This window comes from Lipotes vexillifer, unplaced genomic scaffold, assembly GCF_000442215.2.
Source record: "Lipotes vexillifer unplaced genomic scaffold, Lipotes_vexillifer_v1.1 scaffold12, whole genome shotgun sequence".
Lineage (NCBI taxonomy): Eukaryota > Metazoa > Chordata > Mammalia > Artiodactyla > Lipotidae > Lipotes > Lipotes vexillifer.
This window is the reverse complement of record NW_006796716.1, coordinates 1,104,408-1,120,350: the sequence shown is the minus strand read 5'-3', so window position 1 is coordinate 1,120,350 and position 15,943 is coordinate 1,104,408. Positions and strand designations below refer to the sequence as shown.

Sequence of the window (15,943 nt, the reverse complement as noted above, 5' to 3'; positions counted from 1 at the left end):
ACTCTTTCCTAAACTAGGGACTGTCATATCAGCTACCCCAAGTAACAAAGAAATTAGAACGTCTACAGGAAAATGTCCTTATGGGTTGGGGGAAGATTTAGTTTGGCTAACAGTTCACAGACATTTTAATACTTTGGGGTAGCTGGTATTTTGCTGTAGAACCATCTTTCCTGAATAGCAATGTGGACAAAAATGTAAGTACTTGCCAGCATACAGCCAGTATATAAAATCAACCAGGCTTTGATAGTAAAATATAAAAGCCCAGTTGTGACTGTAAATCCAGGTCTCCTTTTGCCAAACCTGGCTTTTAGGCTGTTTTATCCTGTTTCTCCATTAGTGTGAGCCACAAAATTGATGGGCAAGCATCGCCACCCAGTGGCTATGGTTCACATTTGCAGAGTTTCTTACTGTGCCCTTTTGTTTCTAAATCTCAAACCAATAGTGCTTTCAGATATCCCTTAAAAGAAAAATGTTCTAGAAATTCAAGAAACCCATATAGGAGTATCAATTTTTTAATTCTGGCAGGTAAAGATTTTTAAAAAGCCTACTAAATACCAGCATTGGCAGTTTTGTAAAAGAACAGATATTTAAAACCAAAAAATCAGAGAGGCCATACACTAGATAATAGGACAGTCCTGCTTATGAAAGAACAGTTGAAAATTTATATGCATTTCATACATATATAAGTATATTATAACTATATTAATAAACAGAGGTGGTTAAACATCATTTCTGAGTGTGCCTGTGATGATGTTTCTAAAAGAGATGAGCATTTGTATTGGTGGCCTGAGTACAGAAAATGGCCCTGCCCAATGTCTGTGGGCTTCATCCAGCCCATGGAGGACCCCAATAGGACAAAAAGGTAGAGGAAGATTGAATGTTCTCTTTCTCTTTCTCTCTGCCTGTTTGCCCCGGGACATCCGTCTTGCCCTGCCCTTGAACTGGGACTTAACGCCACTGTTGCTCTGGTTCTCAGGCCTTTGGGCTCTGACCGGAACTACACCAGCAGGTTTTCTGAGTCTCCAGCTTGCAGATGGCAGATAAGGAGTTTCCTATTTTCCTATTGGTTCTATTTCTCTGGAGAACCCTCATACAATAATATTTACATGATTCTCCTTTATCGGTATATGTCTCAGCTTTATCAGTAAAAGCAGAGCTGGAGACAAAGTCTTGTACACAGAACCTTAATTTTGGAGGTATCAGGAGTGAGAGCAGGGAGAGTTAATGAGTAGTATTGTCCTTTCCATATAGAGGCAAACTGCCTTTGATCCCCTTTACCACTGGGATTGAAAAGAACCCATTCACCAGATCAGTATCCCCTGGGAAGTTCAGAAACCATATTGATCTGTTCCAGTAAAATACTACCCACGACTCAGCAGCTATGACTGGACTAAGCACTTAGCACTTACAGTTGTCTTCCATAACCCATCTGGTGTTTGCAGGAGTCAAACATGTGAACTAAATGGAGACGTGATGGGAACCACCACTTCTGAGTCCTTCACGTCTTAGAAGTTGGTGCTCAAGTCTGCAATTCCACCTGGGATGCAGTATGTCTTCTCCTTTAATACTTCCTGGTCAAGACAGGGTGAGGGAACCAATGTGAGCTGCTAAGAATGTCTGTCCCAACTGTGTAACTGGGAACCAGGGAAATAGCCACAGGGTGGGTGTGTGGACACATTTGACCCCCTGTGGGACATACTTGTACCTGGCTCCAGGTGCCCTCACTCTAACTGGGGCCTTGTTGGTGTTTCAGGTCCTATGGTGTCAGTGTCAGCTCAGACCCTCTATCCAGCTCTTGGGAGATCTGATTCTCATTTCTCCAGTGGATGATAACTCTGGTAAGTAACCACAGGTGCCTTTGGGAAATGATAAAGAGAATATTTATTGATGCTGCTGTAGTGGCTCTGCAGGGTCCTTCCTCAAGTGGAGCCAGCCTCCTCTATAATTGCTGGACTGTGGTCTGAGAACTGGGTTAGATCCTAAGACCGGGTGAGAGATTGATTTTCATTGTACTAACCAATGTCAGCCTTCTGCTCACCAGATTTTTTTCCAGTTATACAAGGCAAGAAAGCACCCTAGCTCTCTGTGCTTCCATCTTATCCCTTGGAATACCGTGGTCAGATAGCCCCGCCACAGATCACCGGTGCCAGACACTACAGTTGCCATTCTGCCCTTGCCTCTTGTTCTACCAAGTCCATCCACCTTGCTTCTGATGGCAAAGTCCAGCCGCCTGGCTCTGATGCTCTGGAACCTACCATCATCTTTGGGAGTCTAGTTTTAGAGCACCATCTGCTACTGTCACCCTAGCCTAGGCACTCCGAGCTTCTCAAAGATGCTAGAGCTTCCTCACCAGGACATCTTTTATTGCCTTAGTGACGGAAGAGTCCTCTGGACACTCACAGGGTGGATTAATCCGCTTTAACATTCCCACCTCCCCGAGCCTTTCGACTCTTTTCTCTTTCAGGGAGTTCCAGCATCTCCACCTCATTTATTGATACTGTTGTCATATGTAAACTTCACAGAGCCATCCCAGCAGCATTAGAATTGGCTCCTTGCCAGGATGTTAAATCCTGAAGGAGCTGGCTCTGTGTCAATAAACTCTCTCCATCCATTCTTTTATTCTGCGCTTCTGGTCCAACACCCTAAAGGTACACATGCACCCACACGTATTCCCTAGTCCTGCTGAGCCCAGTGCTGCAATTCTGTCAGTGAGTCAGCTGTTTCCTCTTACAATAGGGACTGCTCTTCCTCACTCAGGTTCTGCTGAGACCTGACTGAATATCAGTCTGGCAGCAATGAGGTGAAGTGGGTTGCACCTTGAGGAGGATAAGTGTCATCTCGTGAGGCATCTACTTAGCTGGAGTCTTAGCATGGTATCTAGGCGAGGGGAGGCTGCTCCCCTATATCAAGGGAGAGGGGGCCGTTTCTGCTGGACTGGAAATTAGAGTGGGGGCGGCGTCTGTGTTGTAATATTCTCAGGTGCACGGTCCCGGTGCCCCATCCCAATCTCAAGTTCCCACACCTTTGCTGTCACGGTTTGACTTCAGCCTAGGAGACCTGCCAAGGCTGTACATCTGGCCTCCTCTGCAGCTCTGTCACCCTGAAATCCCAGGCCTCTGGTTCCTTTTTGGCTTCAGGAGATGAAAGTCTTTTTAAACAGCATCATGGAGGCCTGTTGGTTTTCTCAGCATGCCCCAAGTGAATAGCTGGCTGATCTAAACCTGTCATTCTTTCTTCAAGGCTTCCTACACAGTTAACAAAGCCAGCTAACTCCACAAACTTACTATTACCCCCATACTATTCGTATCATAGAGATACAGCTTAACCAAATGCTCTGAGTCTACCTGCACCTCATCCCTCCATCTCAAGTAAAAAGAGCCTTAGTAATCATGATGCTACAGCAAGCCAGGGGTTATCACCACCCCACTTCAGGTGCCAATTGTTTTAGCTTGTGTCCTTCCCCAAACAGCCTTACATAAAGACTTGCTCCCTGGTGGTTTACTTGGGAGGCGATCGTAGGGAAGGAGAGAGGGAGTGGCAAGAGTCATGCAGGAAAAGCAGACGTAAGGGTCACCATTGAGGCTGCCGCTGTGGTCAGCGGGGTCCTCATTCTGCCAGGATCCTGAGAAGTGCGCAGAGGGCCTCCCCGAATGCACCTCAGTGGTGGCATTTATCCCTTGGCTTCTAAGCCCATTGGTTGAAGTTTGCCTCTAGGATGTTAATTCCCCCTCTTTTCCAGATTGCATGTGTGTATGGGCCCTGTGAGCTCCTTTCTGTGTCTGAGGCATCTGTGGAGTTTTTGGTAGAAATTTAAAAATGCCTGGCATGCACATGGGACAAGAAGCTTGAAGAGAGTCAAAGCTTGCGTGGAACTGCTCATCCTCCCATGTCAGAGACGTCAGACTAAGGACCAGAGGGGTGACTGAGGACCCTGGATGCACCTGCTCCCATACATATCTATAGAGTCACAAATTGAGGTAAAAGCCCCAAACTTTACCATGGCCCAAAGGCCAAAGGTGATCTGCTGCCCTTCTTCCTCCATCCTTCCAACCTCGTCTCCTACCTCTGTCCACCGCCTCACTCAGCTCTAACCACCCTCCCCTCCGTGCGTGTGTGTGTGTGTGTGGGGGGGGGGGGCTCCCAGACACACTCCCGGTGTGGTCAGTTAGCATTTAATCGCAGTAGCCACGCACCAGAGGCAGCTCCCAGGACCCTCCAGGCAGCTCGCTTTCCATCAACACTGGAGGGGTTGCTGATTAGCTTAATGAATGTTAGAAATGGGTTTAGTGAAATTAGTGGCTTGTTAGTTGGTGTATCAAAGTCCAGTGAGGAGACAGAAACCACCTTGTGATTTGAACAGAGAAGGTTTAATATGAAGAATTATTAATGATAACAAGGGCTTGGCTGGTATGAAGTAAAGAGAACTCTAAAGAATACAGGAATGTTAGACGGAGGGAGGAGCCCCTGCCACTAGGGCTGAGCCAGGCTACCCCAGAAAGAGGCCACCCCCCAGAGCTGAGACCCACCTCGTTGGGAAAGGCTCATCCATGGCTCACTGAATGGTAGGGGTCTCACTGAGAGGTAGCTACCTTTCCTGCTAGCAGAGGTCACAGGAAATGTGCACTCTGGAACTTTACAGAAATCCACTCTCTTGGGGACCAAGGAAGGTCTTCCATGGGGAGGTGCTTCATAGGAGGCACTTAGCTATGACAGTGCCCGAGGGGGCTGCTGGGGGAATAAGCTGTGGTCCGCTCTGTGCTGCTCGCCACCGCCTGCGGCAGGAGCTGGCTGCCGGTGGTTGTCACCACTGGTTGGGCTGCTAAAGTAGCGGCACTTTCCGGTCCCAGATGTAGGCATTTGTCTCCTCCAGTTTGGAGTAATTGAAGATGCATGGTGGGGCACCAGCGCTCTCCCTACAGGCCTGTCCCGATTCCAATTTTAGCTGAGTTTCTTGAATTAATTCCACACCTGGAAGGAATCTAGTTTTGTTGTACTATCAAGACCAGTTCAAATTACTTTGTTGTCCTGGAATGTGCTTTGTAGTCATCCTGTGAAACATGTTTTTACTGTTCTGTGGTGAAATTTGGCTGATGTTTTACCCTTCTGTGGGGCTGTTTTATAGAGGGTGATGGGGGAAAACTGACTGATACGATGTGGTAGCTGTGAGACTGCTCCTCAAGGCCTCCAACTACAGTGAATGTAATTAACCAAAGCTGTGAAATCTATCCTCTGTTTGCAGTGAGGTCATGCTTCCCTTGCACTGCTCCCAGTGACTGAATGAGGCAGGAAGAGACACTGGGGCAGACCAGATCCTGGGAGGCATGGATTCCTCTGATGGTCATCTTGGGCTCCAGCACTCCCCAGTGACCTTACCAAGTCTTCCTTAGACTGTACAGCAGCCATAGGACACTTTTACCCAGGCTTCCCTCTTCCTCTCCCTCATTTATTTATTTATAAATTTATCTATTTATTTATTTTTGGCTGTATTGGGTGTTCGTTGCTGCGCACAGGCTGTGGCCAGCAGGGGCTACTCATCGTTGCGGTGCGCAGGCGTCTCATTGTGGTGGCTTCTCTTGTTGCAGAGCACGGGCTCTCCATGCATGGGCTCAGTAGTTGTGGCTTGCCGGCTCTAGAGCGCAGGCTCAGTAGTTGTGGCACAGGGGCTTAGTTGCTCTGCGGCATGTGGGATCTTCCTGGACCGGGGATCGAACCTGTGTCTTCTGCATTGGCAGGCGGATTCTTAACCATTGCGCCAACAGGGAAGTCCCTCTCCCTCATTTAGTCAGATTTGTATCGTGGCCTGATGGCTCTCCCAGCTTTCTGAGCACCTCCCTCCCCTTTTTCTCTTACAGAGATATTTTCCCTAATAAAATCCTTGCCTATCTAATCCCACGAAGGCCTTGCGGAATTAAAGAACCTCGGCTAAAATTGGAGTCAGGACAGGACTGTAGGGGGAGCTCTTATGCCCCACCATGCATCTTCAATTACTCCAAACAGGAAGAGACAAATGCCCACATCTGGGACAGGAAGATGCCTCTACCCAACCAATGAGAAGCCACTATACTTTGGACACCCAGCTTCCTCCAGTGGACTCTTTGGTTATCACAGCCCCTCCCAATTACCCACTTTTCCATATAAAAGCAAGTTCCCTTTCGTTCTCCGGATTTGCCTGTGGTCTGTCATGGTTTGTACTTCTCAATTTGCAGTTTCTCTTCTTATTCCTAAATAACCTCACTTTTGCCGGCAAAATACTGGCTATTACATTATTAAAGTTGATACAGTTATCGAGCATATAAAGAGGAGAGAAAAGCAAGAGGAGGGAAAAAGAGACAGTTTGCTCTCAGCATTTGGGACTAATATTCGGGAATGACTGTCATAGATCATAATGGGCTGCAAGAGATCCTACAGGCCATGAAGTTCAAAAATTCCTTTCATGTATTGATCTTTTTTTAATATCTCCTCATTTTAAAGGTGAGATCCAGAGAAGGGAGACAACTTCCCAACATCACGGGACAAGTCAGTAGCAGAGCCAGGACAGGAACCCAGGTCCCCAGACTCGCAAATCATTCATGAGGGCATGCCTTGTTCCTGGCTGCATGCTAAACTCTAGTACAAAACTGGTGAGGACAATCTGAATGAAGTTCTTGCCTTCGTGGAACTTCAAAGGAGGTGCTCCAGCTGGATGTTAGAAGGCGAGTAGGAGTTTGCTAGACACCTGCAGGGAGAAGAGGGCAGTCGGAAGGGCATTCAAGGCGCTGTGTGCAAAGGAAGGCCTGAAACATCCCTGGGATTCAGAAATTACAAGTAGAGCCACCTGCCTTAAGTGGAGTGATGGGCTCAGGGGCGAGGTGAGGCTGGGAGGAGGATGCACTGTCGAAGACAGCAGGGAGCTCTCTGTGGCTGGAGCGCCGACTGAGCGGCGTGGGAGCGGGAACAGAGGCAACAGGGCCAGGTAAAAAGTGTCGAGGGACAGAGGATAGGGGCGAGCACTACGCTGGAGTCGCGCAGAGTGGGCAACCTCTTAAATTTTACTCCTGCTGATTACCAAAAAGCAAAGGGCCTTTGCAAAATGAGAGCGCCCACCAGAGCCGGGAAGGTGCTCAGCAAACACGCGCTCTGCGGGAAGGCGAGTGAGTTCAGACCGGCTACCGGAGCTCGGAGAAAGGTCGCGCACTAAGTCGGTAGGGCCGGGCCGGGTCCTCTAGGTCGAGTCACTCAGGAATGGTAGATACCAGGCTCCGCCCAGTCCAGCCCAGCCCTCCAGCCTCCCTGAGCCGTTGGCTGCCCTCAAGGCCTTTGCTTTCAGCCAATAGTAAACGTGGCCGCAGGCTCTTCCGCCGGGGGAGGTCAAAGGTCGCCAATATGGCGGCGCCCAAGAACGGCTGAGGCGTGTTGCGGAGGATGGCGCTGGCGGCGGGGGCTCGGCTGGGGCGCCGGCTGAGCGGGCCGGGGCCGTGGCGCGGACACTGGACGGCGGCCGGGCGCTCGCGGAGCCGGCGCGAGACGGCGGAGGCCGAGGCGGACGCGCCCGTGTTCCAGTACGTGGGCAAGCGCGCGACCCGCGCCGACCGCATTTTCGTGTGGGGCTTCAGCTTCTCCGGGGCGCTGGGCGTGCCCACCTTCGTGCTGCCCGGCTCCGGACCCCAGCCCCGCGCCGGCTCGCGGCCGCGCCGCAGGATCCAGGCCGTGCCCTACCGCCTGGAGCTGGACCAAAAGGTGAGGACTTCGGCTTCCTCCCTTCCTCCCTCCGTGCTGGCCTCCGGTCTCGGCCGCGCCTCTCGAGGCACTCGGCCCTCTCGGAGAGGTTGGCGACGCTGGGTGACCAAACTTAAGAGAAACTTAAGAGAGCACGACCCTCGAGCGGGCTGCCGGAGGGGAGTGCGTTAGGGCGCTGCCAGCATGTACCGAGTGGCCGAAACGTGCCAGGTGTTGTGCCCGGCTAGCGTCATTCGGGTGTTGGGGTTGTTGCCACAGTTACGGGGAGGAAAGGGAGGCTCGGAGACAGGCCCACGGCCCCCCAGCTGGCAGGTGTTCGTACTTTGGGATTCGCCTTCGGGCCAATCAGACCCCAGAAGTTCTGCTGTTAGGAAAGCCGACTTCAAAAGGTCAGAGAAAGCGTGGGCCGGCTGGGGTCGGTGAACAGTTCGGAAAGGAAATGTTAACTGGAGCAGTAACAGGAATGAGAGGAAAGATGAAAGGTCTAAACACAGTGGAATGGTTGCACAGGAGTCCCCTGAGTTGACTCAGATTTGAAAAGATGCAGCAAAGAACAGCTACCGGAGGGCGGCTTATCTCGGCAGCTAACGTCCAGAAAAGCAAAAACGGATGTTTAGGATAGGTTCTTGCTTGGCGTGGTTGTGGACGTCTTGGTGGGTGGTGAAAAAGAAGCAGATTTGACCAGTTTGGCTTCTGACTTCTCTGTCAAGGATAACAAATTATCTTTTGCCCTAAAAGGGGAGATCGAGAGAGCCAGGGAATTTAAGCTCCAGAGGAATGAAAGTTGGGTTTGACTTCTTAATAGTGAGTTGTGAGAGTTATTTATGTATTTTGGATATAGGTACTTTATCACATATATGATATGTGCAAATGTTCTCTGCCAGTCCATGGATTTTCTTTTTATTTTTTTAATAGTGTCATTTGGAGAGAAAAAGGTTTTAATTTTAATGAAGTTCAGTTGAGCAGTTTTTCTGCTGTGGATTGTACTTTTGGTATATCTAAGAAATCTTTGCCTAACCCAAGATCACAAAGATAACTTTCCTCTGTTTTTGTCTGGGAACTTCATAGTTTGAGTTCTTATATTTATGTCTATGAGACAGTCATTTGAATTGATTTTTGTGTATGGTGTGGGGTAAGGGGCTTTTTGGATGTGGCTATCCAATTGTCCTGTCACTAGTTGAAAACACTATTCTTTTTTTATTGAGTAGTCTTGGCATCTTTGTGAAAATCGGTTGATGGTAAATGTAAGGCTTTATTTCTGAACTCTCAGTTCTGTTCCATTGATCTGTATGTTTATCCTCCTGATTACTGTAGCTTTATAATTGGTTTTTAAATTGGGAGATGTTAAGTTTTGGCTCTTCTGGGTCTTTTGCTTTTCCATACAAATTTTAGTATTAGCTTGTCAATTTCTGCAAAACTACCTGCTGGGATTTTGGTAGTGATTACACTGAATCTGTAGATCAATTTGGGCACAAATGCCATCTAAGTAATTTTGAGTCTTTCAATCTATAAACATGAAATGTCTCCCCATTTACTTGGGTCTTTAATTTCTTTCAACTATGTTTTTGTAGTTTTCAGTATACAAGTCTTGCACGTCTTTTGTTAAATTTATTCCTAAGTGTTTTTTTCTTTTTGATATTCTTTTGAATAGAATTGTATTCTTAAGTTCATTTTTGGAGTGTTAATTGCTTTTACACAGTAATACAATTGGTTTTTGTATATTGACTTAATATTTTGTGACTTTACTGAACTTGCTTATTAGTTATATAGATTTTCGTGTATTCCTTAGGGTTTTATACGTACAGGATCATATGTCTGGTTGTCTGTGAATAAAGACAGTTTTACATCTTCATTTCCAATTTGAGACTTTTGATTTCTTTTTCTTGTCTGACTGCATTGGATAGAACCTTCAGTGTAGCAGTGGGTTGAAGTGACATCCTTGCCTGTTGCTGATATTAGGGAGATAGTATGCAGTCTTTTGTCTGTAATTATGACATTAGCTATAAGTTTTTCATAGATGCCTTTTGTCAAGTTGAGGAAGTTCCCTTTTTGTCCTGCTTTGTTCAGAGTTTTTCTTTTTTAAAAAAATCATGACTAGGGATTAGATTTTTGTCAAACAGTTTTTCTATGTCTGTTTCTGTGATCATGTATTTTTTTGTCTTTTATTCTGTTAATTGGATATATTACATTAACTGATATTTGGATATTAAACCAGCCTTGCATTCCTAGGATAAATTCCACTCGATTATGGTGAATAATCCCTTTTGTACATTGCTGGATTTGGTTGCTAATATTTTGTTAAGGACTTTTTTGTTGTTTTTTTCTTGTGATGTCCTCCTTGTCTGCTTATGGTATCGGTATTACTGGCCTCATAAAATGAGTTTCTGGAAAGGTTTGTAAAGAATTGGTATTATTTCTTGTTTTAATGTTTGGTAGAGTTCACCAGTGAAGTAAGTCATCTGGACCTGGGCTTTTCTTTATAGGAAGAGTTTTTGTTTTTATTACTAATTCAATATTTAAAAACGTTACAGGTATATTAAATTTTTTAATTTCTTCTTGAGTCAGCTTTGGTACTTTGTGTCTTTCTGAGAATTTGTCTGTTTTGTGCCAGTTGTCTAATTCTTTGGCATAAGCTGTTGATAATATTCGCTTATAATCTAAATTTCTGTAGGGTTGGCAGGTTGGTGATGTCCCCTCTTTGATTGCTGATTTTGGTAATTTATATTTTCTCTCTTTTTACCTTGGTCAGTCTAGCTAAAGATTTGTCAGCTTTGTTAATCTTTTGAAAGAACCAACATTTAGTTTAATTCATTTTTTGGTATTGTTTTCCTGTTTTCTGTTTCATTGATTTCCAGTTGAATTTTTATAATTTTATTCCTCTGCTTGCTTTGGGTTTAGTTTGCTTTTCTTTTCTAGTTTCTTTTGCTGGAAGGTTAGGCTATTGTTAGGTCTTTCTTCTTTTGTAATGTAGGTGTTTATAGCTATAATTTTTTCTTTAAACACTGTTTAGCTGCAGCCCATAAATTCTGTTATGTTGTATTTTGATCTTTATTCACCTTATTTTTCGATTTCCTATGTGATTACTTCTTTGACCCATGAGTTATTTGGAAGTGTTTAATTTCCAAATATTTGTTTTCCCTAATTTCTTTATTCATTGATATCCAATTTAATTCTGTTGTGGTTACAGAACATACTTTAATTTCAGTCCCTTTAAATGTATTGTGACTTTGTTTTATAGCCTAGCATATGGTCTCTCCTGGAGAATGTTCCATGTGTGTTTGAAAAGTATGTGTATTCTGTTGTTGTTTGGGTGGAGTGTTCTATAGATGTCAAGGTCAAGTTGGTTGATAGCTTCTTGGTTAACCTGTTGTTTGCTCCATCTGTTATCCACCAGTATCTAGGCAGCTGCAGTGTTCATCATTGGTCTCTGGCAGTTTTCAACAAACATACCTGGGGAAAAGGCTGTTTACCCTGGATGATATCTGGGTCAGATCAGAAAAATAGAGCCTTGTGCTTGGGGTCTTACAGGGAACCACTAGATAGATCAAATGAGAATTCCCTAGGAATGGGGCTTTGAAATTTCTCCAATCCCATTTTGCCTCCTCCAATGGCTTCCAGACTGCTGGTTTTCACTATAATTGTGAGCTGTTGGTTTTCAGGAGCTGAGAAGAGGTGGATGGGAATAGGTCAAGTTAAAATGCTGCAAAGCTTGCTGTTCTGAGATTCAGCTGCTTTTCTTAAGTAAACATTCCCCAGATTGCTTTAAGTCCTTGGTTAATTTCCAGAGTTCTGAAAGAATTGTTTCTGAGAATGTTAGTCAGTGTTCTTATTGCTCCACCATTTTCACTGATGTCCCTAAATCCATGTCCTTTTTTTTTTAATTGAAGTATAGTAGATTTACAATGTTGTGTTAATTACTGCTGTACAGCACAAAGTGGCTCAGTTATACATATATATCCTTTTTAAAAAAAAATAAATTTATTTATTTTGTTTATTTTTGACTGTGTTGTTTGTCTTCGTTGCTGCGTGCAGGCTTTCTCTAGTGTCAAGCAGGGGCTGCTCTTCGTCCTGGTGCGCAGGCTTCTCACTGCGGTGGCTTCTCTTGTTGTGGAGCACGGGTTCTAGGCCCGCAGGCTTCAGTAGTTTTGGCTCGCGGGCTACAGAGCGCAGGCTCAGTAGTTGTGGCGCATGGGTTTAGTTGCTCTGTGGCATGTGGGATCTTCCTGGACCAGGGCTCGAACCCATGTCCCCAGCATGGGCAGGCGGATTCTTAACCACTGTGCCACCAGGGAAGTCCCTATATTCTTTTTCATATTTTTTTCCATTATGGTTTATCACAGGATATTGAAGATAGTTCCTTGTGCTATACAGTAGGACCTTGTTGTTTATTCATCCTGTATATACTAGTTTGCATTTACTAATCCTAAACTCCCAATCCTTCCCTCCCCAACCCCCCAACTGGCAACAACAAATCTGTTCTCTATGTCTGTGAGTCTGTTTCTTTTTCCTAGATAAGTTCATTTGTGTCATATTTTAGAGTTCATATATAAGTGATATGGTATTTGTCTTTCTCTTTCTGACTTACTTTGCTTAGTATGATAATCTCAAGGTCCATCCATGTTGCTGCAAATGGCATTATTTCACTCTTTTTTTATAGTTGAGAATATTCCTTTGTGTATATTTGCCACATCTTCTTTATCCATTCATTTGTCCATGGACATTTAGGTTGTTTCCATGTCTTGGCTATTGTGAATAGTGCTGCTGTGAACATAGGGGTGCATGTATCTTTTCAAATTATAGTTTTGTCTAGGTATATGCCCAGGAGTGGGATTGCTGGATCATATGGCAACTCTATTTTTAGTTTTTTTTGAGGAACCTTCATACTGTTTTCCATGATGGCTGCACCAATTTACATTCCCACCAACAGTATAAGAGGGTTCCCTTTTCGCCACACCCTCTCCAACATTTATTATTTGTAGACTCTTTAAGGATAGCCATTCTGACCAGTGTGACCTCATTGTATCAATAGTTTAAATTTGCATTTCTCTAATAATTAGCGATGATGAGCATCTTTTCATGTGCTCATTGGCCATCTGTATGTCTTCTTTGGAGAAATGTCTGTTTAGGGCTTCTGCCTATTTTTTGATTGTCAATCCATGTCCTTTTTTTTTTTTTTTTTTTTTTTTTGCTGTATGTGGGCCTCTCACTGCTGCGGCCTCTCCCATTGCGGAGCACAGGCTCCGGACGAGCAGGCTCAACGGCCATGGCTCACGGGCCCAGCCGCTCCACGGCATGTGGGATCCTCCCAGACCGGGGCACGAACCCGTATCCCCTGCATCGGCAGGCGGACTCTCAACCACTGCGCCACCAGGGAAGCCCCCCCTTTTTTAAAATTAATTAATTAATTTTTTATTTTTGGCTGTTGGGTCTTTGTTGCTGCGCGCGGGCTTTCTCTAGTTGCAGTGAGTCGGGGCTACTCTTCATTGCGGTGCGCAGGCTTCTCATTGCGGTGGCTTCTCTTGTTGCGGAGCACAGGCTCTAGGCGCATGGGCTTCAGTAGTTGTGGCTCGAGGGCTCTAGAGCGCAGGCTCAGTAGTTGTGGCGCACGGGCTTAGTTGCTCCACGGCAAGTGGGATCTTCCCGGACCAGGGCTCAAACCCGTGTCCCCTGCATTGGCAGGCGGATTCTTAACCACTGCGCCACCAGGGAAGCACCATGTCCTTTTAATGTAATTACTAACATGGTTGGATTGCATCTGCCATTTCGCTATTTGTTTTTGTATGTCTTTTTTGTTTGTCGGTTTTTCCTTTGCTGCCTTCTTTTGTGTTAAATAGGTATTTTTCTGTTGGACCTTTTAAATTCCTTTGTCAGGTGTTTTAATATGTTATTTGAGTTTTTGTTTTTTTAGTGGTTGGTCTTGGGATTATAATATATAATTTATCATAATCTATTTTAGGTTAATAGTGACCTAATTCTGAAAGACTATAGCAACTTTGTTGCAACATAGCCCCATTTCCTCTTCTCTCCTTTGTGTGGTTATTGTGATATATATTACACCTTTATACATTTTAAGCCCAACAATACAATTTTATAATTATTATTTTATGCAGTTTTCTTTTTTTTTTTGCGGTACACGGGCCTCTCACTGTTGTGGCCTCTCCTGTTGCGGAGCACAGGCTCTGGACGCACAGGCTCAGCGGCCATGTATCACGGGCCCAGCTGCTCCGTGGCATGTGGGATCTTCCCGGACTAGGGCACGAACCCGTGTCTCCTGCATTAGCAGGCAGACTCTCAACCACTGCGCCACCAGGGAAGGCCTATGCAGTGTTTTATATTTATCTTTATAATTATTTCCACTGATGTTCTTCATTTCTTGTGACTTTTAATTACAATCTGCTGTCATTTCCTTTTAGCCAGAAGAATTTCTTAGTACTTCTGTTTTTTTTTTTTTTTTTAATTTATTTATCTTATTTATTTATTTTTGGCTGTATTGGGTCTTCGTTGCTGTGCGCGGGCTTTCTCTAGTTGCGGAGAGCGGGGGCTGCTCTTCGCTGCCGTGCGCGGGCTTCTCATTGAGGTGGCTTCTCTTGTTGTGGAGCACGGGCTCTAGAGTGCAGGCTCAGTAGTTGTGGCACATGGGCTCAGTAGTTGTGGCTCACGGTCTTAGTTGCGCTGCGGCATGTGGGATCTTCCCAGACCAGGGCTCAAACCCGTGCCCCCTGCATTGGCAGGGGGATTCTTAACCACTGCGCCACCAGGGAAGCCCTCTTAGTACTTCTTAAAGCAGGTCAGCTAGCAGTGAATTCTCTCAGTCTTTGGAATGTCTTTATTTCATCTGCATATTTTTTTTAAACGATAGTTTTGCTGGATATAGAATTCTTGGTTGACAGTTTTTGTCCTTCAGCACTTTGAGTGTGTCCTTCTACTCTGGTCTCCATTGTTTCTAATGAGAAGTTAACTGTTAATCTTATTGTTCTTCCCTTGTACTTGATGAATCCATTTTCTTTTGATGCTTTCAAAATTTTCTCTTTGTATTTCAAAAGTTTAACTGTGATTTGTTGAGCAAGTTTAATCTGTGAGACTTGTGGGCTTTTTAATAAAATTTGGTAAGTTTTCTGCCATTACTTGAGTATTTTTTTCTGCTTCTTTCTTTCTCTCTTGCCCTTCTGGAACTCTTGTTATGTAGGTGTTGATATACTTGATGTTATGTTTCAGATCTCTGAGGCACTGTTCTTTTTTTTTCCCAATGTTTCTTTTTTTTCCCGTTCTTCAGAATGAATAATTTCTATTGATATTTTTTTCAACTTAACTGATTCTTTCTTCTGCCATCTCAAATGTGCTGTTGAGCCTATATAGTGAATTTTAAAATTTGGTTATTATACTTTACAACCCTAGAATTTCCATTTAGGCTTTTAATGTTTTTATTTCTGTATTCAGATTCCATATTTGTTGGGCCATTGTTGTCATATTTTTCTTTAGTTCTTTAAATATGATTTTAAAATATTCTTTGAATGATAGTTCAAACAATAGTTCACAAATCCAACCTCTTGGTCTATTTAGTTTCTCTTGGCTGCTTTCCTCCCTCAATATAGGTCACACTTTCTTTTTTCTTTGCATGTCTTGTACTTGTTTATTGAAAACTGGGCTCTTGGATTTAACAACTTTGGATTCTGATATTATCTTCCTTGAGTTCTTTGTTTTTGTTTTTTTTGGAGGTGGGGTAACTTTTCTGTAATTTAGGGAGTCAGTCTCCCCTGCTTTGCGTGGCCACTGACACCAGTGCCTTTGCTTGGGGTTTTTGTTTTGTTCCCTGTCCTAGCTCCCTTCCCCTCCCCGCACTGCCTTTTTTTTTTTTTTTTAGCCAGGCTTCTTCAGGGTTGCCCCTTATCTGCATACCTTTGTGGTCAGCCAGTGAGTTGGGCAGATGCTGTGCTCAGACACCTTGAGCTTATATGTTTTCTCTCCTTCACTTTTGATTCTGTGTGTGGTTTGGGGACCACATTGAAAGTTCAGCCTGATCTCAAGTCTGCCTTAGCTTTTCTTTCTGCTGGGAGCTTTTTTGTGCAGTTTCCCAGTCAGCCATGCTTGTGTGGAGAGCCTTCCATGGCTCTCTCATTTCTAGGATCTTCCCATTAAATTTCTGGCTGGTCTGCCTCTCCTCTTACCCTAGTCAGGATTGCAACCTCAGGCTCGCTGAGTTGTGGATCTTCCTTGTTTGTTTCCTGCT

General features: G+C 44.7%; 1 protein-coding gene across 1 annotated transcript in view; it reads left to right on the top strand.

The window, feature by feature from the left end:
* Positions 1–7,263: 7,263 nt before the first annotated feature.
* RCC1L (RCC1 like) overlaps positions 7,264–15,943 on the top strand; it is a 32,627-nt gene continuing 23,947 nt past the window's right edge. Inside the window, exon 1 of the mRNA XM_007468755.1 lies at positions 7,264–7,716. Coding sequence (XP_007468817.1) covers positions 7,402–7,716 — 315 coding nt within the window. The 5' untranslated portion in view covers positions 7,264–7,401. The remainder of the gene's footprint in view (positions 7,717–15,943) is intronic.